The 27,448-nt window shown below is 52.7% G+C and overlaps 1 protein-coding gene and 1 long non-coding RNA gene across 5 annotated transcripts; one reads left to right on the top strand and one right to left on the bottom strand.

Moving 5' to 3' along the window:
- Nucleotide 1: 1 nt before the first annotated feature.
- On the bottom strand, nucleotides 2-8,996 carry LOC141579642 (uncharacterized). The gene is made up of 3 exons (XR_012511453.1): nucleotides 8,653-8,996; nucleotides 4,015-4,168; nucleotides 2-468 (listed from the first exon to the last, which is right to left on the bottom strand). It is a non-coding gene; the product is annotated as an uncharacterized LOC141579642 (long non-coding RNA).
- A 52-nt stretch (nucleotides 8,997-9,048) lies between these two features.
- On the top strand, nucleotides 9,049-22,065 carry AGTRAP (angiotensin II receptor associated protein). 4 transcript variants are annotated; one of them, XM_045518532.2, is made up of 6 exons: nucleotides 9,070-9,203; nucleotides 16,134-16,184; nucleotides 16,452-16,486; nucleotides 18,794-18,899; nucleotides 19,759-19,933; nucleotides 21,311-22,065. In XM_045518532.2, the coding sequence occupies exons 1-6, from the start codon at nucleotides 9,177-9,179 to the stop codon at nucleotides 21,412-21,414; spliced, it is 498 nt and encodes a 165-aa protein (XP_045374488.2). In that variant the 5' UTR covers nucleotides 9,070-9,176; the 3' UTR covers nucleotides 21,415-22,065. The 4 variants fall into 4 exon arrangements, with proteins under 4 accessions (XP_010955833.2, XP_010955832.2, XP_045374488.2 ...); XM_045518531.2 differs by having other exon boundaries at nucleotides 9,103-9,203; nucleotides 19,759-19,954; XM_010957531.3 differs by lacking the exon at nucleotides 16,134-16,184 and having other exon boundaries at nucleotides 9,049-9,203.
- The last annotated feature ends 5,383 nt before the right edge of the window (nucleotides 22,066-27,448 follow it).

The raw sequence follows: 27,448 nt of genomic DNA, 5'->3' as shown, positions 1-27,448 counted from the left end.
AGCGTGGCATCAGCTGGGAGCTTGGGAGAAATGTGGGATCTTGGGCCCCACTTGGGACCTGCTGAACCCAATCTCTGAGGATGGGTTTTCATAAGTTCTCCAGGCTGTCCATGTACATGATAACGTTTCTGAGACACGGGTCTAGGATACACAGAGGAAGACGGAACTTTTGGATGGTCGGGGCATTTGCATTTGGGTGTGAATTGGCAGGTCTGAGATCCAGCTTGCCTGGGTAATAACCAGCAATGACAAACTCACAGGCTCCGAGGCCCTGCCTCTTTGGCTGGAACCGACCTGTATTTTTAGGAAAAATCAGGTGGAGCCCCTGGGGGCCTGGGGCCTCAGGCGTCGGGTTTCCTGACTCTTAGGAGCTTCCCTCGGAGGGGCTGTGGTTCCTCTTTAAGGTGTGGGGCAGCGGGGGAGAGGGGTGCTACGCCCTTGTAGTCCTGTTGCATGTGCTCCCTTGACCTGTAAATAAAGAGATGATGCTTAATAAGCTGCTGTGTCGTCTCCCTCTGCCCCTCCCAGAGACGGTCTGTCTGCGCAGGCAGCGAGCACTGTCAGGGCAACTGGAGGGGACTCTGAGCCCAGTATTTCTCCAGCCACTCATTCATCCACCCCGCAGCTTTGACTGAGCACCTGCTCCTGAGCTAAGCAGCAAACAGGCAGACAAAGTCTCTGCTCTCACCTGGACCACATCAGGGTCCTTTAACCAGACCCCTTAGGTGGGAGTTTCATATTTTTATCGCCCTCCCATTTTAGGGTCAGGGCAATGAGGGTACTAAAGAGGTGACAAGAGTGGTCACATACAAGGCTGGCAGGCTCATTCCGGGCCTGGGTAGCTGAGTGCAGAGAAAAGCAGATGCTGACTTCAGGAGAAGGGGGAAGAACAGAGTGCCACTGCCTGAGGCCAGGCCCAGGCAGGCTCAGATGCCACCTTGGGAAAGGGCATGAACTGGCAAGAGGGTGGTGTGGCTTAGCACCAGGAAGGATGTCTCTAGACAAGAGTGGCAGCTCCAGCCAGCACTGCCCAGGTCCGCAGACCAGGCCCCGCCTAAGCCTAGCTGCTCAGAGCAAGGCTGTGTGATGGCTCTCAGCGACTCTGCGTCCTAAAGCCAAGGTAGGGTCTAGACTCTCCTGGGGGCCAGAGTAAGCACAGGTGTGAGAAGCCCTCGAAGTCCTAATGTCCCTGTGGGGCTCCCCCTGCCCAGGCACCACTGAGAGACTGGCTCTTGCAGCCTGGGAGGGGCACCCCCCTAATCCAGGGGTTCCTACAACACAGGCCTGGGGTTCCAGCATCAGGATGCTCTGGGGAGCAGACTGAGGTTTCTGAGCCCCACCCGAGCCTCCGACTCAGAATCTCTAGGGTGGGCTTGGGGAGCTGCATGTTTGATACCCGCACTGCCCTACCTTCCCTTCCAGGTTTGAGAACCACTCCATCCAGCCTTCCTGAGAACTCACTTTCCTCCCCGCTCAGGGCCCGGGTAGCTGGCAAACCTGCCCCTGCGGATGGTTCTCAGGAATTGAGCCCAGAAGCTCCCCCATCATACGGGCATCGCAAGTCACACCTTCTCTGTCCCAACTGCTCAACTCGGCCATTGCAGTACAAAAACCTCCCCTAGACAACATGGAGATGGTTGAGCACCAATAAATGCGCACGGCTGTGTGCTAATAAAACTTTATTTACACAGACAGGCAGCAGGCTAGATCTGCCCTTGGTCCACAGTTTGCCAACCCCTGATCTATACTGCTGAGCCCGGGGTCAACAGGTGCAGAAAGGCACGCTGGGCTTCTAAAGACTCCTTATATCCTGGAATGTCAACTCAAATCCATTTCTGCGAGTGGGGGTCAGCGCAGTCTTAAGTGAGGGGTCAAGACCAGTCCCACCCAAGGTCACGGGGGTTTTGATGCTCTGTGCTGACAGTGTGGGTACTGCCCGCAGGGGAGCAAGTGGCTGGAGTTGGGGGGGGTCTCAGTCAGGGTTCTACAGAACCAGCAGAGTATTAATTTACGTATCTTTACATACCTATGTATTCATCTATCTCTTCTTTATATATGTGTTTATATAAAGAGATTTATTTTAAGGAATTGGCTCCCTCTATCGTAGGAGGCAGCAATTTTGAAATCTGTAGGGCCGGCTAACAGGCCGGAACTCAGACAACGGTTGGTGTTTCAGGATTGCGGTGACATTTCTTTCCCCGAGGCCTCAGTTTTTCCTCTTAAGGCCTTCACCTGATTGGGCAAGGTCTACCCACATTCCGGCAGGTCACCTCGAAGTCAACTGCTTGTCAACGTTGACCACATCTGCAAAATGCTTTCACAGCAGCACCTAGATGAATGAGTCATTAAATCCTTGGGTATGACAGCCTGGCCGAGTTGACACAGAAAACTCACCATCATAGGAGGGGCTTCTGGAGCTGGGCTCCCCAGCTGCAGATCAGGATCACAACACCTGGCTGTGTGGTAGCATTGTCTGTGGCAGGTCATGAAGCTCTGGGCTTCCTCACTCTGTTTGCCAGCTTAAGTGGCAGGTGGCAGCAGTGGCTGCCATCTGTCATGAATGTGGGCGTGTGTGCCCTGGTGTGGCCGGAAGAGGGTATACTAAGTGTCTGGCCGTGAAATTCTGGTTGGGGTGGGAGGGGTGTGGGAGGCAATGTGAGTGGACACGTGACTGGGGAGGCAAGTAGCCTCATCACACATCCCACAACGGGGTATCTTAAAAGCCACCTGTTTGTAGCGGGGGACCAGCCTCAGGGCACCTGGGCTCCTTCCACGCTGGGGACTGGTCAGTGCAGCAGGGCAGGTTAGTCAGCTCTGCACATTGTGCTCCTGAACTGTCCCTCTGTGTTCCCAGCCTTGCGTCAGCGCCTGGCACAGAGTGAGATCCAGCATTAGAGAGGAAATGCATTCATCCAAACACAAGCTTGGCCTCTGTTTATTGAGCTGTGTCCACTGTGTGAGGCACCCATCCTCTTGTGTAGCTGGAAATTGTTAGAGCCCATTTTGCAGAGAAGGAAAACTAAGGCACTGAGAAACAAAGGACACTTGTCCAAAGTGGTGCAGTTACTTAGTGGCAGTGCCAGGGACCCTCACCTGAGTCTTTCTGAGTCTAAAACCTAATTATGTCCACTGACCCCACGTTGCTTCTCAAAGGCCCCAAGTTCATTGAGCACCTACTGATCAACAGTTACTGATCCTCATACCCATTCCTATCCACTCTGCAGTCCCCAGGACTGTGCAGCTCATCCAGGACCACCAAGGCTGCTGTCAGGGCCAGCAGGGGCGGGGGGAGGGGCAGGAGCTTGGCCAGCAAGTCCCAGCCCTGGGCTGCCTGAACCAAAGGCCAAGCACTCATCTCAAGGCCGCCTCCTGGAGGGCTCCTCAGAGAGGAAGGCCATCAGGACCTCCCAGGGGCTTTCCAACCAATAGAACCCACGGAGGCACCCTGCCCAGCTCCCCCATAGCTTCCTCATTCTTTTCCTATCTCTGCCCCAGCTCCTCACTGACCCCCAGCAAGTGAGCTGAGACCTCACGCAGCCTGCCACGGAACCCTGAAAGCCATCAGCAACGAGCCGGTGCGGCAGCAGTGCTTGAAAGCAAACACCCAGGTAAATCCCACGGCAGATAGGCACCTTGGGGGCCACGGGGCTCAGTGGCCACAACCGGCCTTGTTTGGGTATCTGGGCCATCACTAAGGTGCGGCCGGAGCCATTAACTGCCTCCCTTGGAACTCCACCCCTATCCAAGTGGAGAGATGGGAGGCCTGACAGAGGAAAGGAAGCAGCAGCTTGAACTCAGAACAGAACAGGTTCAGAGGGACAGAGCCAGGACAGGCAGCGGGAGGTGGGAGGCAGCATGCACACATTTCGTGAGAGCCTAGGCGCGCGCGCACACATACACGTACAGGTAATGACACAGAGGGCTGCTGGAGTATGGATCAGGGGAATGGAGAAAATGCTGCAGGACAGAGAGTCAAGAGAGCAGCTGGGAGTCGGCTTTGTCTTGGGCACTTACATCTCTTTCTTTCTGGCTGGTGTCCAATACGATCACTGTTTCCTGGAACACAGCAGGGCACAGACAATTTCCTTTCTGCCTTTTCCACGCTCCCCACGGGATCCATAGGGCGTTCTGACAGGTTCTCTGATGCCTGACTTGAGGACGTGGATCTCTGGAGGGACAGGGTAATAATGTCACTAAGTGTTTGGTGAGGACTTGCCAGGATGGGGCTCACCCTGCAGTGATTTTCACAGGACCCTGATGAGATGGAGACGCAATAGGAACATTAGGAATTACTGGCTGCATTTTAAGGCTCAAGGAGGAGTATTCAAGGAGCCTGACTGGGGCATATAAAAATCAGCAATGGATGCTGCCGTGAGTTCCAATGCTGTGCCATTGGGATGACTATTTCAGAATCAGCCCCCTTCCCTTTTGACCAGTCACACAAACAGCTATCTCTGGAGAGGGGGCTCTCACACCTCCCAGCAATGTCCAGGATCCTCCAGAAAATCCAGGAAGAAGGATAAAGCAGAATCATCCACCGTAACGCCCCGCCAGGCACGTGCTCCCCCAGGATCTGAGGGAGTAGTGCCGTGGACTCAGTCAGTTTTACTGACGAGTCATAATTGAGTTTGATACTTTTCAGAATCTTGGCATCAGAGACTCGGCCAAAGGACCAGGGATGGCGTTTGGAAGCCCAGAAGAGCTGCCCTGACTCTAAGCCTGCAGATTCCACTTGGTTGCTTCACTTCTCCTGCCCCTTTCTCTCTGTCTTTGCTCAGAAAGAGAGAGATCACAACCTCAGGTAAAACGAACAACCCTAAGCAACAGAACACCCAGGCCTTCCCCAACCCTGCCAGACCTTAGGCCAAGAAACCCAGAGCTGCCGAGAAGCAGCACTGGAGAAAAGGTCTCCAGATCAAATCTGGATCCAGCATCAATCCTGGTGGTACCCAGGGGCCACGGCTCTGCCTTCCCCGCCCTTCTCTGATGTGCTTCCTGTGGACAGCCTGCTCTCTCACACATGAATGTGACTTTCAGACAGTGTTTTGGTTATTTTATGCGCTCTCCTTCTTCTGGTTTGATTTACCCTCTCAGAGAAGGAAGCCGTCAGATGACATCAGAATTGTTGGGTGTCTAGGACATTGTGGACCAAAGGACAGTTGGAAATCATTTCAAAGCCTTTTGCTATTCAGTGCCTCCTTTGTGCCTCACACAGCTCTGGACTGATTATCACTGTCCCCATTTTCTAGACGCAGAAAAAACTTCAGACTGATTAAGCAACTAACCCAAGGTCACACAGACACAGAGTGGCAGCGCTAGTGGGTTGAGGCTGGGGAGGCGGCAGCATGTTGAAACATTGAGTTTCATCTTCCAGGCTTTGCTGATAGGAAAAGGATCTGGCCGTCTTCTCCCCATCAAGGGGCCTTTCCCTGCTACTTCAATTCAACAGGCATTTATTGTGGAGCCAGGAGAGGCTAAGAGATGCTGAAAGGTGCTGCGTTTTTTGTTTTTTGTGTTTTTTTTTTTTTTTCATAGCAGCAGGGCAACTATTTGCTTACTGAGCACTTACAAAGCACCAGGTGGTGGGCCAGGAAGGCTGTGTAAATTATCTCATGTGATCCCCACCATCACTCTGAAGCTTAACTCTGAAGCTTAAGATAACTCTGCTAGGAGGAAACATGGCAGGGGTCCAAAAAATATCTTTACCTAAAGGACACAAAGCCCCATGGGAAAGAAATGGCTGTGGCTGCTTTATCAGCTATTGGCATAACCAGTAGCATTGACTGGCCTCCTGGGCAGAACCTGGATTATTAGCAGCACCCTGAGGACAAGCAGAGAGTCAGGTGGCAGTGCCTGCGATGGCAGGAAGTGATGTACGCATACTGGTTCAGCTAGTGTATGTCGATTCACCTGCTGAGCACCTACTATGAGCTGGGCAAGTGCTGAGTTTGCACCCTCCTAAGCCTTGCAGACTACAGTGGGGGACAGACAATAAACAAGCCAACAGGCAAATTGACAGGGCAATACCTTCAGGGACTGATAAGTGCTATGAAGAACATGAAATAGGATGGTACAACTATCCTGGAAAACAGTTGGGCAATTTCTTAAAAAGTTAAGTGTACACATGCTATGGCCCAGCCATTTCATTCTTTGATATCTACCAAAGTAGGTATTCAAGAATTATCCCCTGGATGAATGAATGAATGAATCTAGTCTGCATGTCAGTTTCTCTTTGTTTGTTTTCAATTGTGGTTTAAAAAAAAATACGTAATGTAAAATTTACCATCCTGTTTTTAAGCATACAGTTCAGTAATGTTAAGTACATTCATACTGTACTGCCATGTCATTTTCTTTGTTGAAGGTGCAAAGATAAAACTTGGCTAAAACAACAACAAGAAAGGGAAAAAACAATCAAGCAAACAAACAAAAAACAAGCAAAAAAAAAAAAAACACTTGGCTGAGACAGACAGGATTGGCGAGGGACATGAAAAAATTTAACCTTGACTTCCAGAAGTGCACTTACTAAAAATATGAACATAAAGCCTTGTGGAATATGCTTTGTAGGGGTCCATCTGTCCTTCCATAGTTGGGATGGGACCTGGCAGGGACGCTGGCTCCTTTGGGAACAGTTTCCATTTCCTTTGTTCCTGTGGGCTCCCTCCCCACCCCTACTGGGTCTGTCTCTCCCCATGCCTCTGGTCCAGACAAATGCAGTGTCACTCACTATGTGAGCTGCAGGGACATTCCACAAGACCCAGCCTTGTGCTTCATCCGGCTCCAATCTGTCTTCTCTTTGCCTCGTTCCATCCTTTGCATCTCAGCCCGAGCTTTATTTTCCTGTGACATGGGCAGTGAAGCTGATTGGCTGAATGTCATGGGCCTGGAGCCAGACCTCCCCGGTCTCTAGCTCCGTTTCATACCAACTAGTGATGTGTCTTTGGCCAAGCTTCTTAACTGCTCTTGACCTCAGTCATCTTACTGTAAATCAGGGTAAGAATAGCACCTACACAGTGGGGGTTGTTGTGAACATTTATTATGAGCGCTTTTCACACTGTCTGCCACAAAGTAAGTGCTTAATAAATATCAGCTCTAATCCTAGGAGTTGTTTGTTTTGCATTTTCTCCTTACAAGGTGATCATGGTTTTATCACACACCTACAGGCTTGGATTAAACACTCAGGCTCTGGGGTGGACGGAGAACATTTCTTCCAAAGAAATAATATAATAATAATGTTATCTACCAGTTAATGAGGAGTTACTCTTTTCTAGGTACTCTGACGGTAACAATAATTACTAATAATTAATAACAAAATAGTAGCCAATCCTGATTTAATGCTTACTGTCTGCCAGGCTATGTTCTGAATGGTCTTCATGTGTCAACAAATCCTAACAACCCTTTGAGGAAGATACTATTATTATCCTCATTTTACAGATGAGAAAACTGAAGCACAGAGAGGCAAAGTGACTCGCTCAAGTTCAACCAGTAAGTGGACAAAGCCAGGACTCAAACTCTTGTTGCTCTGGTCTAGCTAGTCCCCTGTGCTGTGAATCCCAATCACACCAAAGGTAGCGTCCATTCATCTGGTCTCTACAGCTTACTGCCTCTCAGTTACTCCCACACTCTTGTGCTGCTCAGCCCCCAGAGCTGGAGGGCTGTGTCTCCAAAAGGGGCATTAAATTAGGCCACTGGACCCTGAAGCTTTGCAAAAGTCCCCGTACCCATCTAAATCAATCCTTTCTTCATATCTGGAGAGAGTATGTGTCTTGTTAAGATCTCAGGACCCACACGGGCAGTTTTGCAGGTTTCCACATGGTTTCTTCCCTCCAGGAAATAAGAGTAAGCACTCAGACGGACCTGCGGGGACCCTTACCCCAGGTGACTCTAAATGAAGGCCAGCCTCCAAATGAAAGTGTTCTCCGGTTATGGGTGAAGGATGAGGTGGGGAGGAGGATGGAGGTGTTCTTTGGAAGTGGTCAACAGTCTTTAAGAGAGATGCAGGTGGGACGGCCCTTTCTTTCCTCTGTTTCTTCCATTCAGTGTCTTGATGGAATCTTTCTTCCCAAGTCTTCTTCCTTCTGGAGACAGGTATGACTATAGGTTTTTCTGCTGGTCTTCCAGCTGGATTTTTCTGAAGCTTTAAGTGTGTTAACTCAAGAAGGCTCCAACCACTGGTCCCTTCTGTATTGATAATAATGCTCTTATGTGTACTGCCTGTTCACTTAGTGCCAGGCACTTGTTCTGGGCACTTGACCTTGACAAAGACTCTTACCTTTAACCAAACTCGGAGCCCGCTTCTTGACTAGGCCTTAACCGGCGGGGGGTGGGGGTGCCTTCTGCATTCATCCTGTCCCTGCTGGGCCTTCAAAGCTTGGTTTTCACAAGAATCCTGCTAAGTCAGTTTAGTGAGAATCTCCTGACCCCCCATATCTGATCAAGTTCCCCATCCCCCACTGATTTCTGTCTCTGGCCCACCTTTACCAAGAATCCCCCTTCCCTTGCTGGCCCCTCTTGGTAATTTTCCACTCACTGACCCTTCCCTCTGCTGCCTCCCTATAAATCCCCACTCCTCCTGTTGCATACGGTGTTGAGCTTAATCTCCCTTCTCTACTGTGGTACCTCTGTCCCCACAGTCTTGAATAACATCTTCCTTACCATTTTAGCAAGTGTCGGAATAATTTTTTTCTTCAAACACGTCAATTTATCCTCACAAGGATCCTACGAGGTAGGTAACTGTCTCCACTTTCACTCGGGAAGGAGGGACGAGAGAGGGTGCGCTCAGGGTTGAGACACCAGCCGTCGTTGCCACATCTGCATTTTGCACCTGTATTTTCCCCCAAGTTCTCCTGACTGCAAGTGGTCCCCTCAGCCCACCGGCTGGGATTTTAACTCGGCAAGATATTGAGTCCCCTTGCGAGACAACTCTGGCTATTCTCCAAAGGCCCCCGTTAACTACCTAGGCACTGGCGGAAACTGGCAGGCGGGCGGAAGGAGCGAGCAGCACGACGCCGTCTCCTAGCAACTGGACAAGTCACGTGACCCGACTCACGTGTCCCCCCAGGCCAGCTGGGGTTGGAGCGCCTGCAGCGCTTGGGGCGGGGCCGGGCAAGTTTGTTTCCCGAGTTCGGAGACCAAGACCCCCAGCGGTTGTCGCGCAGGTGCCCTCCGGCTTGGTCGGGATGGAGCTGCCCGCCGTGAACCTGAAGGTGGCGACGGGCGGGGCGGGGCGGGGCGGGGCGGGGGTGGCCACGCCATAGGTTGGCGGGCGCGGGGAGGATCTCCCGGAGTGTATTGGGCGTTTGCTCTTTTAGAGAAGGATTTTAGAGGCGAAAGGACGTAGAGTTTGGGGAAAGAGGGGCGGTAGGGAGAAAGAGAATGTACAGACCCCAGGTGAGAAAGAGGTGGGCAGACAGACCATAGCAGGGAGAGGGATCCAGAAGGCTAGCAGAGAATACCGAGAGGGAACTGGAGGAGGTAGGGAAGGGAAGGGGCCGCCTCTTCCCGGAGTCGGACCGGTCCAGCTGGGAGCACCCGGCCCCCGAGGATCGCTTTGGCCTGCAGGCCCAGAATTCCCCTGGAGAAAGAGGAAGGCGCAGGGGTGGGCTGGGGCAGGGCACCGACAGCTCGAGGAGGGCCTCAGAGGCAGGACACCTTCCCTCCGCCGAGAGAGGGGCTAAACCTTTCACCTGCCTCCTTTGTTTGGCAAATCGAGTTAAAATCAGGTGTTCCCAGACAAGTGGTTTTTCAAAGGTTGCAAATCCAACGTCCTTATTTCATAAGAAACGCAGACACCAACAGAAGTTACTTAAAAGCTGAAAACCCCAACTTTGTGCACTTAGGAAAACACTGGGGCTTTCTGGGGTGTCTTCATTTCCTGAGCCCTGTCCTCAGCTCTCAGGATGCCAGCGGCTGTTCTTCTTTTTTGTCTCCGCCCACCTGCCCCCCTCTTGCTGTGCTTTTGGCTGTGTTTGCCTCTGAGAGGCTGAAGCCTTTAGCTTTGGTCAGGAAGGTGTGAACCTTGGACCAAACCTGCCATTTTGGGTCTCAGTGCAGCCTCGTTTGAGACTGTATAAAAAGGAATGCCCTTTTACTCATGAGTGACCAAGCATTTAGGACCCGTGGTGTCTGGTATTAAAGGAATAAAAGAGATAGATGACTGCAGAACAACACACCATCCATATTTGGATGATTGACCTAATCTGTGCTATGACTTCACATGGGCAGATTTCCTTTGAGAGTTTCCTTAATACTTGCTTCAGCATACCTCCCCAAAGCTTCCAATCAACAGGTTGGGGGAGAGATGTCTGGGACGAGGGAGTCGGCTTGGGTTGAAGGTTTAGCTGGGAAGAAATTTACATGAGGGCAACTGAGGTTTCTTGGTGTCAGTTCTCACTCTGTTCCAGGCAATGTGGGGTTAATACCAACACCTTTTCTCTGATTAGAGATTTGCCTGAAATAATTGACAAGAAAGAATCAGATAAGGGACAGAGCTGCAAGAATTGAGAGGGGAGAGAACCCTCATTCTTGGAGCATCTGTGGTATGCCGGGTTACTTACTTAATCACAACAGCCTTCTGAGACTTTTACAGATGAGCAAACTTCGGCTTAGATCAGGTAAGTAACTCGCTAAGGTCCCAAAGAGATTAAGTGACAGAGTCAGGATTGGAACCCATCGGAGTCAGACTTCAAAGCCGTGTCCTTTCCTGGCCACCAGTTTAGTTAGGGCTGACTTCTGCCTTGACAGTTTATGTCCACTGAGGGTGCTTAGTCTGTCTGGGGCTTTTTCTGAGCAACTTAATGGGCTTGGCAGGCTGATCGTGGCCACAGGCATGAGCTGTGCTGGCTTTTGGTGCCCAGAATGAAATGACTGGTCCTTTCCTTGACTTGAAAAATCAGGCCCCGGGTCTCTAAGTGTCTTAGCTGCTACCAGTCAGAGACAAGGAAGTGGTGGGAAGTCCTGAGTGGCTAGGGTTGCGAGGTCACACACAGGACACCCAGTCGAATTTAAATTTCAGATCAACAATGAATACTTTTTTTAGTATAAGTATATCCCAGGCAATTTTGGGGGCATCCTAGCAAATTATTCATTATCTGAAATTAAAAATTAATTGGTGTTCTTTATTTTTGTTGTTGAATCTGGCCATCCTGTGGAGGGAAGTGATCCTTGCTCCCAGGCATCTAAGTGGGATGTTCTGAGATCAGAGACCCTTGGGAGCTGGGAGAATGCACCCTGCCCTACCCTCTCCTTCATTTCATACATTCCTTGGGCATTGGCTGAATGGCTGTCCAGCTCAGCCAGGGTGGGCAATGGTGCCAGGTGTGCAGAAACAGCTGCCCCAGGCCCTCTGCACAAACGGCAGTCCCTCACCCAGCCCCATCTTCGAGGCAAGTCCTGAGCTGGAGGAATGACATTGTGGCAAGCTCAGAAAGCACCAGGCCTGGGTTCATGAGGTCATGTGAGAAAGGGCCCTTGAGAGGAGGGTGTAGGGAGTAGTAAGGCATTAGGGTTAGGTTAGGAAGCTGACTTCATGATGGTGGTAATGAGGATGCCACGTATCGGGGCCTGACTGCCTGGTAGGTACTGTGTCAAATGTTTCACACACCCCTCAACCTCCCTGTAGCCCCACATCACCCCCAGGAAGCATAATTGTCCGTACTTTACAGAAGAGCAAGCAACACTTCTGAGAGCTCAGGTGAGCAGCCCGAGTTCACAGAGCTCTTAACGCATGGAGCCGGGATCTGGCCCACATCCTTGGCTCCAGTGCCCACACGGTTGACCACTGCCTAACTCTGCCTCCCTTCTCTGGCAGCCCCGACTGCTGGCCCCTAGCCTCAGCCCTCGGGGATCTCGCTGCCTCATGCACAGGCCACCAAGTGTTTGCGCAGGACCAGTAAAAATATATTCCATATGTTGATCTGTATAGTGACCTCAGGTCTGTCCACCACCTGTCTGGGAAGCCCCACACCCACCCTCATGGGCCTTCTAGTGGCAAAGGAAGAGTCTAAGTCCTGGGCCACATGACCCCTCAGCTTCCCCTTAGCCTTCCCTTCTCTGGGTTAAACCTCCCCATTTTCATCCACCCTTCCCCTGCTCTTCCAGACGCTGACACTGTAGCACAGTGGATAGAGCACAAGCTTTGGGGCCAGACAGACCTCCATTCAAGCCAGGCTTTACTACTTATTAGCTGTGTGACCTGGAGCAAGTTTCTTAACCTCTCTGAGTATCAGTTTCCTCACTGTAAAAAGAGTATAAAAGTAGGCCCTACCTTTTAGGGTGATAGGAGGATCCAGTGGTCCAGGAGGTGGTATAGCATTACATTTTTATTAGCATCAAAACTCAGACCAGATAGACCAGTTCTGAGATTTGCATCTGGGCTCTCTTACTTACAGTGGTTACAGTTTGGCTCAATTTCTTCATGAGTAAAACTGGGTTAAAATTCTAGCCTATACAGCTGCAAGGAGGACATGGGCCAAGTGTTCAGGGCAGTTAGACACATGGCAGGCAGGTCCTCATCAGTCGCTGGGGTTGCTGTGGTTCACGCTGTTATAGGACGCCTACACTAAATACATAGGCGCTCATGGTTATTAAGTGAATACATCCAGTGACCGTCAGATCCCTGTCCCTCTGCGGTTGAGGCCCCTCAGGGGACACAGGCTTGATAGGTGTTGCCTCCATTTCCCAGAGGGGCAACCTGGGGCTCAGACACAAAGGGACAGGGCCCCTGGACCAGAACCCAGGCCTCCTGCCTCCAATCCAGGATCCTACAAACCCCTACTGCCTTGGCCCGTTGGCCCTCCCTCTGCTCCGTCTTCTGACACGGGGGACACTGGCTGGGAAAGGGCAGGGCAGCCCCCCTGGGCCAAGCACTATGTGAAGAGTCCAGGAGCTGGTCTGTCTCTCCTCTCACCCAGCCGAGAAAGGCCAGGCGCCCAGACACGTTCTCAGATGTCAGCCACTCCCTCCTGCATTCTCAAGGCAGTACCTGCGAATCCCAAGTGTCCCCTTGATTACCCGAAACCTCCCCCGCAGCCAACGGACATGTTCATGCTGAGTCACTGTTCTCTCTGAGGGTTGTCCGGAAGGGCAGGGCCAGCCAGTTTGGGTCGGTTTCTTGGAGCTTTCTGGCATATCAGACCCCTGTGGGCCCAGGCGGGTGCGGCCCGGGCGGGTATGCCCCGCCCCTTACAAAGATGGGGAAACTGGGGCAGAAGAGGCTGAGTCTTCAGGGATTTCTTTTCCTAGGGCTGAATAGAAGTGATCAAGTGGTGGTACATATCCTAAATATTTATAAAACAAAAGGGATGTTGCACCAAGTGCTGTATGTCTGCTGAGGTTCTGCAGGATTTCCAGGCTATACTCTTCTTTCCAAAAGAGGGCCTGGCTTTGGACCTTAGGCAGGTGCTCACTCCGTACTACAGGCTTTTCAGGCTCCAGGAAAAATCTCTATCCCACAAGCTACACAGAGCGATTTCCCCACAGGCTTCCCTGCGGGTCTCTGCCCCACTGTGTGTCAGCCTTTCATCTGACAGCAGGAAGCAGGGCACCACAGGCCAAGAAGCACCGATTTATTAAAGACCTGCTGTGTGCACCGTCTAGAGGTAGGAACCGGAGCGCCTGGAAGTGAAGACTGTTGCTGAAACAGAAGTCAAAGGCAGAAAGGATTCGGTGTTGATCTTCGGGAGGAGGTCAACAGGGGTGATGTGAGCTGTCACCCCTGTGGCTCCTTCCTCCGTGTCTTGTCTTAGAAGCCTGATACCAGCAGCACCATAGCTGGCCACACGTCTTGGCCTCTGGCAGGTCCCTTCCCCTCTGCGGGCAGGGTTTCCTGTTGACAGAGGGGAGGGACAGTATTTTGCTCTTGAGATAAAGATTCAGAATTCTTCCCCACACCTCAGGCCCAGCCCTGCCAAACCCCGTCCCCAGCTTCCTGTCCCTCCACACTCCTCTTCCCCTCCCGCCGCACTGGCTTCTTTTCGGTTTCCAGAATGTTCCATGCTCGCCTTTGCCACAGAGCTTCTGCAGGTGCTGTCCCTTCTATCTGCAGTGCTCTTCTTTCCCCTCTGCCCCTGGTTAACCCCCTTTAATCGTGGCTGAAATGTCACTCCGTGAGATAAGCCGCCCAAGCACCCCTGTCCCCAGCCCTTCCTGATGCAGAATGAGGCTCTTTTTCCTTTGCTGCGACTTCCTTCACAATGGGCTGTCACTGGACTCCACACTCCTAAGGTGATTATCTGGTTAGCAGGTGTCCCTGCACTAGGTGTCAGTTCTGGGAGGGAGGCCCGGCGCTGCCTCTGCTCTGCTCACCACTGAACCCCCAGGGTGGAGGCCAAGCAAAGGCCAAGGATGCCGGCTTACGCTGTGAATGTTTAAGAAACTTAGCACCATTTGATCACTTCCCTTCAGCCCCTGGGGAAAGAAACCCATGAAGACTAATCCTGCTCTGCCTCAGTTTCACCATCTTTGTAAGGGGGAGGGCACGCCCACCCAGGCCCCGGGGCAGGTGACACCGGGCTACACTGGGTTTGAGTCCTGTCTCTGCTGTGACCTTGGGCAAGTTACTTGCCTCTGAGCCTCGGTTTTCTCAACTGTAAAACGGGAAATATTACCTCTGAGGATGGTAAGGATAAAAGGCGCTCATCCGCCTGACACGTGGGAAGTGCTCAGTAATGAACGAGGGTGGATTCCTTCCAGAGTGAGCCTTCTGTGATGTAGACCCAGCTTTTTCCAGTCTTGAGACCTCTGTGAAGTCAGGTGCATCAGTCCTTACAGAATTATTTTCCTAGTCCTCTGTAGCCAGAGGAGGAATTCTCTGGGGGCCGTGGACCAAACTCGAGTGGACTTGGTTCACTCCATTGAACACTGGGGGTGATGGGAGTACTCCTGCCGTCTTCCCCGGATGTCACCTACCTCCGCATGTGGAAGATGTCCACGTCTGCCCCGAGCCCAAATAGCTCCTCTCGGACAAAGGGCTCCCTGTGAGGGGTGCTGGGTCTGGAGTCAGACTTACAATTTAATTGGAGTGTTGCCACTTGCCATCGGTAGAAAGTCCATCCACTTAATTTACCTCTGAGCCTAGTTTTCTCGTCTGTAAAATAGGAATGATATTGTATCTGTTCCAGAGGCAGTTGGGAGGCTCAGAGAATGTCAGTGAGGTGTTTGGCCCAGGGCCTGGCACACAGTAGGTGTGCAATAAGTGCTTTCCTTCCTCAGCCAGAGTTCCTTGTTGGGAACCCTCTCCTTCCCTTGCATCAGACCAGGGACCTGCCGTGTCCACCTCTCTGAGCCCGGCATGCCGCCCCTGCCCCAGGCTCTTGGCATCTCCCACCCAGCTTGACCCCTCAGTGTCTTTATTTTTAATTTTAATTTTTATTTAATTAAATTAATTCATTTCTTTATTTTTAAGTTTTTTTTGAGGGGGAGGTAATTCAGTTTATTTATTTATTTATTATTTTCAGTGGTGGTACTGGGGATTGTACCCAGGACCTCCTGCAGGCTAAGCATGCACTCTACCACTGAGCTGTCCCCTCCCCCCTCAGGGTCTTGAGTAAACTCTCCTAAGTTGCCCCATGGACCGCCAGACCCCACTGAAGCTCCTGACTTGGGGCTCCTGGTCTCCCGGAGTCTCAGCGCCAACCCCCACCTCAGCCTTGGCCCTCCCCCTTCTCAGGCCTCTGGGTCCTGTCTCCCTGCCTCTGCTCCCAGGTGTCCACTCTGGAACTCCCCGCTCCGCCTCCCCTCTGCCCAGCTGGTCCCTGCGTGGCCTCTAGCACCAGTTCCAATAAAGGGGGCTATTATTTTAAGGACCTATCAGTCAATTAAAAAGGATGGAATCGTGCAAAAAAGTAGAAAAAAGCCAGAGGGAGTTCTTTTTTTTTTTCTTAACATCATATATTACCTCCTTTCAAAAAAGCCTCCAGTGTGCTTGGGATGAAATTTATGCTCCTTGCCAAGGCCCTCAAGGCCCACCTCTCCCCATTGGTCTCCTGCCACTGGGCTGCTCTCCTGCTCCTTGGGTGTACTCGGCATCCCCTCTGCCCTACACAGCATCCCAGCTCCAGGGTCCTAATAAATGAGCCTCATTTGAGCTCCCTCCTGCCACCCCGGCCGTTTCCCATCACAGCCTTCTCTGATTCCAGAGCAGATTCCCAGGTTCCCCAAAGGAGCCTCCAACCTTGGAAGCAGGAGAGGTATGAGTGTCCGCTGCCCGGAGTGGGGAGGGGGTGGCGTGGCAGCATCCCCTGGCCTGGCCTGTACCCTTCCTCCTCCTCCTCTCGCCGGCCACTCACTGTTGATGTTTCTTTTCAACAGACCTTAGTGATGCCCTCCTAGGTGCTAGGCAGGGGCTTCCAGTGTTTTCTGGCTCCAGAAGCTTTCTTGCCTGCCCCCCCTACCACCATGGTGGTCACGTTCACAGATCTATTCTCCACCTCACCCCCTCTTTTTTTGTGCCACAGGCGATCCTCCTGGTTCACTGGCTGCTGACAACCTGGTAAGTGACTCTAACTCTGTGAGTGGCCAGTCCAGCCAGGTTCTGGGTCCACATGTCTCCTGGGTCTGCATCCAGGTGTCTCCCAGGCCTTGTCCACATGTCTTCTGGCCTGTTCCAAGACTAAATAGCACCTTTGTTGAGAGCATCAGCAGCAAACTCCCTGCATCCCAAGGATGGAGGGGCAGGCAGTACCTAGAGGCCTTTGCCATCACTGCCCCTAGGAGCTTCGTGCCCTCATCCTCAGGGAGGCCACGACCCAGGGCAGTGCCAACAGCTCAGACCCTCCTCCAGACACTGCCTGATCCTTTTGGGGCTTGGCACCCCTCTGGTTCCTCCCTAAGGTGTCTGCCTCTGGGAGGTCTGTGGTGCTGGAGCCCTGTGTTGGGTTCCTGGTGCTGGGATGGTGGACGTCAGGTAGAGCTCTGTATGTCCATGACCTTGGGTGAATCACTTAAGCTCCCTGGGTCATTTTCTCACCTATAAAGTGAGAATATTACTGACCCTGTCACTTATCTTGTAAGGTCATTGGAAGGTGAGAGCAGGAATTCTGAAGCTGTAGTAACTACTAACATACATCGGCCGTGTCCAGGTGCCAGCCGCCGGGCTGGGCGCCTTCTGGGAGTTAGCTCAGCAGCTCAGCAAGTAGACACACGGTGGACCCAAGACACGGGGTGAGATCGCTTGCTTAGAGGTGGACCCTCACTCTTACATCACACCCTCTACCCAGAGACAGCAGACTCAGGACTCAGACTGGCCCTGGTAGGTCCCAGCTCTACTATGTTCCAGCCAGGTCACCTTGGCCAAGTGACTCCATTTCTTGGGAGGTCTTGATTTCCATCTGTGAAATGGGTACAAGGATGGCCCATCCCTCAGGAGCTGTGAGGGAGGAGCCCAGGAGTGCTCTAGTCACCAGACAGTGCCTGGGCCTGCACAAGGGAGGCCCGAGGGTCACAGGCTGAATTTTCATCATTACCATCTGTTTCATCTGTTGAGCTTCCGGGGAGATTTCTCTGCCAAAGCAGATTGGAGCCCATTGAGCTCACATGTGCATTTTGCAGACATGGAAGGACAGTGCACATGTCAACAGGCGTGAATAATGGGAACAGTGATAATCGTGGTTAATGACCTTGGGGAGCAGGGCCAAAATACAGATTTCTCCATCGCACTCCCCACAATTCTGAGTTGGTGAGTCTGGGCTGGAGTCACAGCACCTGCTTTTTCAAAGCCAAAAAATGAGATTACTTATTCCATGTCAGTCTAGTTGTGCTCTACACTCCACTACTTTGCACGTTTTCTGTGTGGAACGCTTCAGGGACTGAAAATTCATGAAGCACCCCACTGCATGCTGGGGCCTTCTAGGCCAAGTGAATGTGGTAGGTAAGAGCATGGGCTCTTAAGCCAGACTCCCTGGGTTTAAACCCCAGCTCTGCCACTCAGCAGCTGTGTGACCTTGGGCAAGTTACTTGACCTCTCTGTGCCTCAGTTGCCTCATCTGAAAAATGAGGATAATAACAGTGCCTCCTTCCTAGAGTTGTTAACACAAATACACATAAGTGAGTTAATTTAAAGCACTTAAAACTGTGCCAGATACTAGTAAAGACTCTGGGTTAACTATTATTTTCTTTGAGTTAACGAACAAATAAGTAAACAGTTCGTTAGTAGCAACACCCTACAAAATAAAAGAGGACAGGTGTTGTGTTAGAAAGTGGTGAGGTGGTACTTAAAATTGGGCAATCAGGGAAGAAGCCTTGGAGTTAACATTTGAACTGAAGCTAAAATGACGAAAACGGACGGCGTGTTCAGGATAGAGAAACAGTAAGGCAGTGATGGGAGGTGTAGGGTCCCCAGATCCCACAAGGCCCCTTAGGGATGTGGTGAAGAGTCTGTATCTTACTCCAGCTTTATTTCAAGAAAACTGTAGAAGGACTTTTAGCAGAGGCGTGACATCACCTGTTTACCTCACTGGTTGCTATTTATGGATTGGCCAGAAGGGGGCAGGAGTGTCAGGAGACCAGGCAGGAGAGGCTATGGTGATAAATACCATAGGAGAGGGTGGTGGTTTAGACCTGGAGGGACCTGGCCAGATTCGGGATTTGGAATCCGTTTTGGAGGCGGAGACAATGAAATTTGCTGACATTTCTGGTACACAGTGGGGGAGGGGACAGACAGGTGTCCTGTGGTTGCAGACTGTGGCCTCTGCTCATAAGGGCCCTGAGACCTGGGAGCCTTAGGAAGGTGACCTATGGGAGCGGTGGGCACCTGTGGGGCGGCCACCTCCTGACTTGACTCAGATGCCTCCTCCCGCAGGGGCTGCATCGTGTTCTCAGGCCCCTACGCCTGGGCCAACTTTACCATCCTGGCCTTGGGCGTGTGGGCCGTTGCGCAGCGGGACTCCGTGGACGCCATAAGTATGGTGAGCTCAGGAGGCAGCGGGTGAGCCGGCTTCAGGGCGATCATGGGCCCTGCTCCGTCTTCCCCTTCACCTTTCCAGTCTTCTCTCCCTTCTTTCCCCATTTTCCATTTCTCGAGCCTCATAAATAAGCCTGCCCAGCTACCAGCCCACGTGTCTTCACCAGCCTAGCCTGTCTGCTTGCCTGTCTGCGAAAGCCCGGAGTCTGCTCATCGTCCCCCACCCCCCGAGAGGCCTGGGGCGGGCTCCCTCCAGTTCCCTAGACTGGAGGACAGCGGGCATGTGCCAATAAGCCACCTCTACGGCCCTCTTAATAGGGAGGGATGTGGCTGGAAGGCCTGTGAAGAGGGAACCCCACCACTTTGTGAGGTCAGAGTGGACACAGAGTGCCTGAAGTGTCCCACAGGGAGCTTCCGACACTCGCTCAGATCCAGGGGGTGGTGAGCGCCAGCACCAGCCTCTCAGGGTGACTGAGAAGGGGTTTCCTTGGTGGTGGAGATGGAACCAGTGTATTCCAAGGGACCTTCCATCTTGGAGGTTCTGGACCCAAGTCTTGTGCCTGATCGTGGCATCAGAGATGAGAGGCGATGTGGAAAGGGGGTGCTCTATCGGAGTCGACAGGCTGGGTCCAGACAGGGCCCCACATCCCTGCTCCTGACCCCGCAGTTCCCAGTCAGGCCTCTTACCCACCTGCTGGCTTGGCCTGTTTTCCAGCAACCACTAAGGACACAGCAGGGCACCAATGGAACTTCCGGTCTGATATGTCTCGTTGGGGAGGGATGGTGTGACAGGGCGTCAGTGTGCTCATAAACCCTGATGACCTGTGGTCACCCCTGGGTCCTGCGCCCCACCTGTCTTGCAGTTTCTGGGTGGCTTGGTGGTCACCGTCTTCCTGGACGTCATTCACATCAGCATCTTCTACCCGAGAGCGGGCCTCTCGGACACGGTCCGCTTCAGTGCTGGCATGGCCATCCTCAGCCTGCTCCTCAAGCCGTTCTCCTGCTGCCTCGTCTACCACATGTACCGGGAGCGCGGGGGTGAGCTCCTGCTCCACACCGGTGAGGCCGCCGCCTCCGGCCAGCTCCCCACCTCTCCTCTGTCTCCGCCTTGCCTGTCCCAGTGAGCCGACCCTGCCCACCCCCACCCCAAGACAAGGACTCAGGGTGCAGGGAGGGGCTTGGTGTGGGCTCTGGGTGCCAGGCTAGAGGGTGTGTGAGATTTTGGTCTCTGCTGTGGGAGCCCAGGGATCCCCTCACTGTCCCCACATGATATGACCCTTCCCTGGTTTCATGCCATGGGCAGCGTTGGGGATTTGGCCAGGATCCCATCTCAGCACAAGCATGGGTACAGCTGGGGGTGTGATCCAGTTCCCCAGGCTGCTCAGGGCCATCTGCAGCCTGAGGCTCATGGGCACCTGAAAGGCCAGCTTCCCCTCCCAGCTCATGCCGGCCCCATCCCTGGAGCCCCCTCTCCTGCCACATGGGGTCTGGGTGGCCGGGGGAGAGATGGAGCTGGCCTGCGCTGTGGGAGCCTCAGCTGAAGACAACATTGAACTGCAGATGCTGTCCCTGAGCCCAGCCGCCCTGCCCCCGCCATGCCCTCTCTGACACACGCTCTCATTTCCTTTCTCTCTCAGGGAAGTGGGGAGAGGCCCAGAGTGGTCCATTACCTGCTGGGGGCGCAGCTGGGCCACAGGCAGCAGTGGCCTGGGGCCGCCCACCCTTGCACCGCTCAGCATTGCTCAGACCTGCCCCAGGGGGAGGGGAAGTCAGGGATGTTTCTCCATTGGGCAGATGAGGAAACTGAGGCCCAGAGCCCTTGGGGCTTGTTCAGAATCTCAGGACAGACTGAGTGAGGATGGGAGTGAGGAGTGTGGCAGTTAGGGCCCTCCAGCCCACCTTGCACCTTCTGGGCCCTGCAGCCATGCTGGCTCTGGGGCCTTGTAGACACGGTATCCATCCTGTCTGGGAGAGGAGCTGGAGGGGAGCCCGCGGGCCCAGGACTGGGTATCCCTCGGCCAGATTCCTGAGCACATGCTGCTCGGGGAAGCACTGAAGCATAGTGGCTAAGAGCCCTGTCTTTGGGTCATGCTGCCTAGGTTTAAATCATAGTGTCCTCAGCTTCAGGCTCTGTAATCTCAGCCAAGTCCATTCATCTCTTTGACCCTCAGTTTCCTCATCTGTAAAGTGGGGACAATAAAACACCTGCTCTGCAGGGTTACGAGAGGATTGAATAAACAATATGTGATAAAGGCTTAGTGCCTGGGACTGCTGCCACTGTCACTGTCCTGGGGCTGGGATGCCCAGCTCTGGCCTTTCTGGTTGGGGGTAGGGGAATCTTGGTTTGGCCTCAGTGGCATGTCCTAGATCCTTTCTCTTTATTTTGTCTTTTCTTTCACCTCCCCCGCCCCCTAGGTTTCCTTGGACCGTCACAGGATCGCAGCGCCTACCAGACGATTGCCTCTCCAGAGGTGCCTGCTGACCCGGAGAGCAGGGGTTCCATTCCCCAAGGATACTGAAGCCAGCCCTGCCATGCCTGGTCCCAGCCCAGGGGCCAGTCTGACAAACTGCGGGGGAGGCCCAGGCTGCATCACCTTCCTTGAGCCTTGGACATCATCCTAGGGGTGCTCCTGACCTAACCTGCCATCCTAGGGGTGCTCTCGGAACTAACATGGGAGGTGTCCTCTGGATCCCCATCTCAGGGGTTGCCTGAATCAAGTGCCCTGAGAGGTCAGCAGCCCCCGTGCACACCCGTCCCAAACTCCCTGAGGCCTCTCCTCCCTTCCAGGTGTCCCACTGGTCCCAGGCTGGGAATTGTGGCTGCTTTTGTCACCTCCACCCTTGGCTGCTCTGTACAGACCCCAGGCCAAGCCATGCCTGAGCCTGGCAGGGTCAGACCTTCTCTAAGGGCCAGTGATGCCCACCCCCAACCCCAGGCCTCTCCCGAAGTTGGCCAAGCCCTCCTGCAGGAGCTCTGAGAGCTTCAGGTCATGCTCAGCCCCGGGAGTAGTCCTGCATGGGGTGAGGACCCCTGGCTTCTCACTGCCTGGCCACTTGGTGCCTGGGGACCCCGAGGCTGGAGACAGGAGGTGTCTGCAGCCCCAGAGACCCACCACAGCCTCCAGCTGCCCTACTCAGAGCCATGGCATTAAAGTTTGGGGAATTCTGTAGCTGAGTGTGTTTTGAGGCACGTTTAATCTCCCTTCAGGGCTGGGGCCTGGACTTGCCATTCCTGGGACGATTTCTCCTGCGAATCCCCAGGGCTTAGGTGCCCGTTCTGTTGTGGCAGGAGGAAACGGGCTCATGAGGAGCTGGACCTGCCCTGTGCCCCACTCTGGCCTAGGCAAGGCCCCAGCAGGGAGCACACTGTTCAGTTGCAAAGCAGCGTCCATTTCTCCGAATTCAGATGACGCAGGTGTTGGTTTGAATCCTGCTCTGCTACTGACTGGCTGTGTGCCCTTGCGCATCTTAACCTGTCTGACCTCCGTGTCTCCTGGAGAAGGGCTACTGCCTGCCTGGAGAGTGAAGATGCTGATGACACGTATAGCGCCTGGCCCTCGGGAGTCCTCCCTAAATGACAGCAAAGTTGTCGTTAGGGCTGCTCCTTGAGCCTGTGTTGAGGTTGGGTCAGTAGGAGCAGGGTGGCCTCTTCCTGGCAGACCCTGGGTCTTGGCCTCGGAGCTGACTGGGATTGACACCTGTCCAGAAGTTCCAAGGGTCCCATGGCCAGGGATCTACCCAACTCCCACTGGGATGGGTGTTGACCACCGGACCCCAGGTGCCTGCGCTTTCCCAGGCCATCCTGCCTTGACTCCAGCACAGGCCCTGCCGTTCTTCTGTATCCGTCCATCCAGAGAGGCTGAGTCCCTGCCACGTGCTGGGCAAGGCCCTGGGACTACAGGGACTACACTACCTGGGTGAACCCAGGTGCCTGCTCTCAGGGCACAGATATTAAGAGTCCTCTGTCACGAGGCAGGAGCCCTGATAGGAGGCACATGGGCCTCTGGGGAAGGGACTCATGCTCTGGGGCCAAAGGATGCTGAGTGGCTGCAGCTGTGGAAAACTGGAACCAGCCTCACTGTCAAACGGGGGCAGACAAATAAGCTTTGATCCGTTCATTCTGAGGAGCACTGTTCAGCAGTTCAAATGAATAAACCAGATCTATGTCTACCAATATTGGTCCCCCTTCCACTCACCCACCCAACGTTGGTTGCAGAATGGCATGGGATATATGAGAGCGCTGGTGTGAATGTAGAAACCTGTCAGCAAGACCACACGTTGATCGTGGGTGTATATGCGGAAAGATATAAAAGCATCGTCGAGGAGGACCAAGTCAAGTTCACGATTGTGGCCCTGGATGGGGGAGAGGTGCAGCCGGAGGGAAATGAGACTGAAATTCAAGTCCCAGTACTCTTGTTTATACCTGTTCCTGGCATGTGGGAGGCTCGCAGTGTGTGTGCTCTTGTATCTGTGTCCTGAACGCGGCAGATTTCCAAAGGAATGAAAAGGTGGGGTTGAGGGGACAGATAATAGAGCCTGTGCCAAGGGAGAAGTTAGTATATTCAGAGACCCCAGTTCCTCATAGTCTCAAACTCCAAGTTGACTGGATCTTTGGGAAGGGGACAGAGGATGGCTCTTGTCTTAGGTGGGGCCCCAGGAGCAGACCCTGAAATGAAGCGTGTGACTTAGTCCAAAGCAGAGGAGGTGGGCTTTCTTGGTCATCAGCCAAAGCTACTCGGGGCGGGGTGGAGGGGTGGCGGGTAACAGTGACTTAAGCTTCCAGGCTCCTCTGGCTCCCTGACCATGCAGGCAAGGTGGCCCCAGGAGCCCAAGGGTCCTGCAAGGAGAGGTCATCGGAGGCACATAGAAACAGTGAGGCACACAGAAGAAGTGGCTGCCCCTTTCCACACAGCAGGCCTCATGAGGGAGAGCTTCTTACATTCATTTAACAAGCAGTTGCGAGCCAGTGGGAGCCGGGCAGTGTTCTAGATGCTGGGGAGACCCCAGCTGGGGGGAAAGCCCCCAGCACCTAGGGGATTCCATCTTGCTGGAGAGATTTTAGGCAGCTTGGAAGAAGGCCTGAGCAGGAGTGAGCCTGCCCAGTGTGTTTGGGGGGTGCAGTCAGGAGGCTAGAGTGGCTGGAACTGAGGACAGGAAGAAGGAATGAGGTCAGGGAGGCAGCCGGGCCAGATGGCGCAGGGTCAGAAGGTCATTTAAAGGACTTTGACTTTTGCTGAGTGAGATAGGGGCCGCTGGAAGGCTTTGGGCAGAGTAGGACATGGTCTGCTTTATGTTCTAGAAGGACAGCGTTGGACCAAGAGGTGGCGCTGGGGATGGTGAGCAGTGGTCAGGTCGAGCAGAGCACCAGGCACTGGTTGTCAACCCCGGGGAGTCCTCTAGGCACTTCTGCCCATGGAGTCTTTTGGTATTGGAGGCACCAAGGAAAACACAAGGCACTCAAGCACTGATGGGAAGAGCTGGACTCAGGCCAAGAAGAGACAGCAAGACCATCTTCAGTACTGGTGCCGGTCCCCGGGGCCAGGGGGTGTCTCCTGGCAGCTGACAGGCAGTTTGCTTAGGCTCCGCCCTCTCACGTCACAGTGGAAGGACCCCGTCCCCTCCCCGAAGAGTACAGAAATAGCAGCGGGGCTGGCCAGGTGCCACCTTTCAACTGAAAAAAAACACAACCTAAAAGTTGAGAATTATGTTTCATTTGGCAGATTTTCTGAATCTGCCAAACTTAAAGCCCGGGAGACAGCCTCTCAGATAGCTCTGAGGGACTGCCCTGGAGAGGCCAGGAAGGAGCCAGGATATATAAGAGTTTTTGCAACAAAGACCAGGTAGTTGGTACATCAATAAGCTTCCTATTAAATAAAGAAAAGACATCTCAGGTTAAGAGATTTAGCGCTTTTCTATATATGGGAAGATGCAAGAGTCTGGGCTCATTGAAACCATTCCTTTGATCTGCACCTTAGCTCTCTAGGGCCAGCGTCCTGCAGTCTCCCATCCTGAGTCCCCTCAGGGGGCACGCTGGGGTGACTGCACTGGCTGACTGCTTGATGGCGGGCATCCTGTTTCCATCCTGAGTTCCCTCAGGGCTCACTGTCCAGGCCGCTGCAAAATGATGGCTGCAACCGCCTTTGTTTGCTGATATGGCAGCCATATTTTTCCTTTACGCATATGACACACATGCTTAAGCAGAACAAAAGAGCATCTGCTGGGCCTGAAACAGGGAAGGATCTTCCCACTCAGGGTGACAAGCTCTGTGAGGGTGCGTGGACTCTTCATCTCCTGGTGAGGGGGTATCCCGGGCCTGAGGCCCGCTGTTACACAGCCAAGCAGCGTGCAAAGACCACGTGCAAATTACCTCGCCCAACAGGGCCGCTCTTGGATCTGTCTTGGAGGCAGAGCAGCAGGCTTCATTCACGGACTGGATACAGAAGAAAAAGAGGAGACCGTGATTGCAAGGTTTGGGGCTTGAGCAGCTGGAGGTTGGAGCTGCCACTCACCAGGAGGAGGCAGGGAGGCCAGGCTCAGAGCAAGGCTAGGAGCTCAGTCTCTAACGAGCCACACTTGAGGTAATGGGGCTCTCCAGCCAGACATCCTCACCACTGTGTTATTTTTATTTTATTATTTGTTTATTTATTTTTAGGTGTTTTTGTTTGTTTGTTTGTGGGTTTTTTTGTTTGGCTTTGTTTGGTTTTTTATTGTGTTCTTTTTAAAAGGACAGTTTCTAGCAGGGAGGATACAGCTCAGTGGCAGAGTGCATGCTTAGCATGCAAGAGGTCCTGGGTTTAATCCCCAGTACCTCCATTTAAAAAATAGTAAATAAATGAACCTAATTACCTCCCCCCAGTAAAAATAAACATAATTTTTTTTTAAAGGCCAGTTTCTATAGAGACTTGGAAATAGTCTGCATTTTAGTCTTGGTGTCTGCCATTCTAGAAATAGTCAACCACAGGAAGCAAACTCCTCTTGTCTCTGGTCTCCTGCAGGCGGAGCTGAAATCACTTATCTAGCTTGCAAATCTTGCTTTTCTTGTTTTCACAAAACTCAGCCTTCTAGATGAAGGAGCCAGAGAAATTGCCCTAAGGAGGTCACTTGTTTTCCTTTTGGCCGAAACTGGACTAGAGCAGGGAGCTCCCCCTGCCTCCTTTACCTCAGGCCCGTCCTCAGAGTCTCCAAATCGGCCAGGAAATTCCAACTCTCATAGCTTCCCTCCAAGCCAGCTCTGGAGCCAGTACATTTTGGTTTAAATCCCATCTGCAGCCTGTGACTGGCTGTGTCAGAGACTAGATGGTCTCTTAACCTCACTGAGCCTCAGTGAGATAACCACTGCATCTTAGGACCTGTGTTACCATGTTAATTATTCAGAGGGAGGGATGACCCATGTAAAGAGGAAACAGTTTTTCTCAGCCCTCCTAGGATCCCTGGCTGGATCTGAAAATTAAACTGGCAGAGATGAACAGGAGAAAAGTAGACAAAATTCACTGAATGTTTGCATAGACAAGAGAATGGAGACCCAGAGACATGACCAGAGCAGAATGCTTTTATACCTTTCAGACAAAGAAACAAGAAATATGTGAAGAATTGACAAGACAAAGGGGTTTGGTCTTGGGGTTGTAAATGGTAAAGAAAATACTAGGAAGATAAGGGTGAGTTTAACAAGGTTTGCCTATACAGATTTCTCGGCCGTAAATTCCCCGTCACTGTGATAAGAATGTCTTCGTTCCTCCTGATACAGGAGGGCACCTTTCACCTGGGAGTTCTATCACCTGTTTCAGGGAAGAAGGGCAGGGAGGTGGGTGGCGGGAGGGAGGAGGTCAGAGTGAACTTCCTGCTTCTGCTGTTTTCGCAAACTCCTTCAGCTTAAAATAGTCAATATGCCAAGGCGCCATATTTTGGGGTGGCATGTCCTGAACCCTGTCACCCATCTGACCATTTATCTACTCATTTATTATTAATTCTATAAACACTTATTGAGTACAAGTTTTCAAAAGTCTGAACAAACTGTTAGGAAGTAAAACAGATTTTCCTCACTGGCAATGTTACCAAAAAATCGGCCTCTACACCCCAAAAAGGGAATTCAAACTCGGAGGCAAAGTTTGGGAGCAAAGAAAGGAGCAGCTTTATTGCTTTGATGGGCAAAGGGGAGTCTCAGCAGGCTAGAGCCTAAGAACTGTGAATCCATCTTGGGGTTGGGGCTTGGTGATTATACAGGTCAACAGGACGGGGTGCAGCAGCAATGTCAATCAACAGTGTTCTTTTACAAGAGTTCGTCAGGTGTCACAAGAACTTCAGGTGGCCCACCAAAGGGTCATCTGCCCACGACCTCTCCTATCTTGATCTAATCCATTTGGCATCCCCAGGGCTTCTGGAAGATCTGATCATTTTCCTAAGGTTATCATTCTGTGACCTTCTTCCTGGAACATAGCTTCTGGTTTTAGGTGCCAATTATTTAGAGTGAGGCATAACACAGGGTTGGGGTTGCTAAGCACATAATCAATCAGGCAAATCAAACAATAGTAGTAGCAGAAGGGAAAACAGGTTAGT

Source organism: Camelus bactrianus, chromosome 13, assembly GCF_048773025.1.
Source record: "Camelus bactrianus isolate YW-2024 breed Bactrian camel chromosome 13, ASM4877302v1, whole genome shotgun sequence".
Taxonomy (NCBI): Eukaryota; Metazoa; Chordata; class Mammalia; order Artiodactyla; family Camelidae; genus Camelus; species Camelus bactrianus.
The sequence above is the reverse complement of the archived record's forward strand: the minus strand, read 5'-3'. Positions and strand labels throughout refer to the sequence as shown.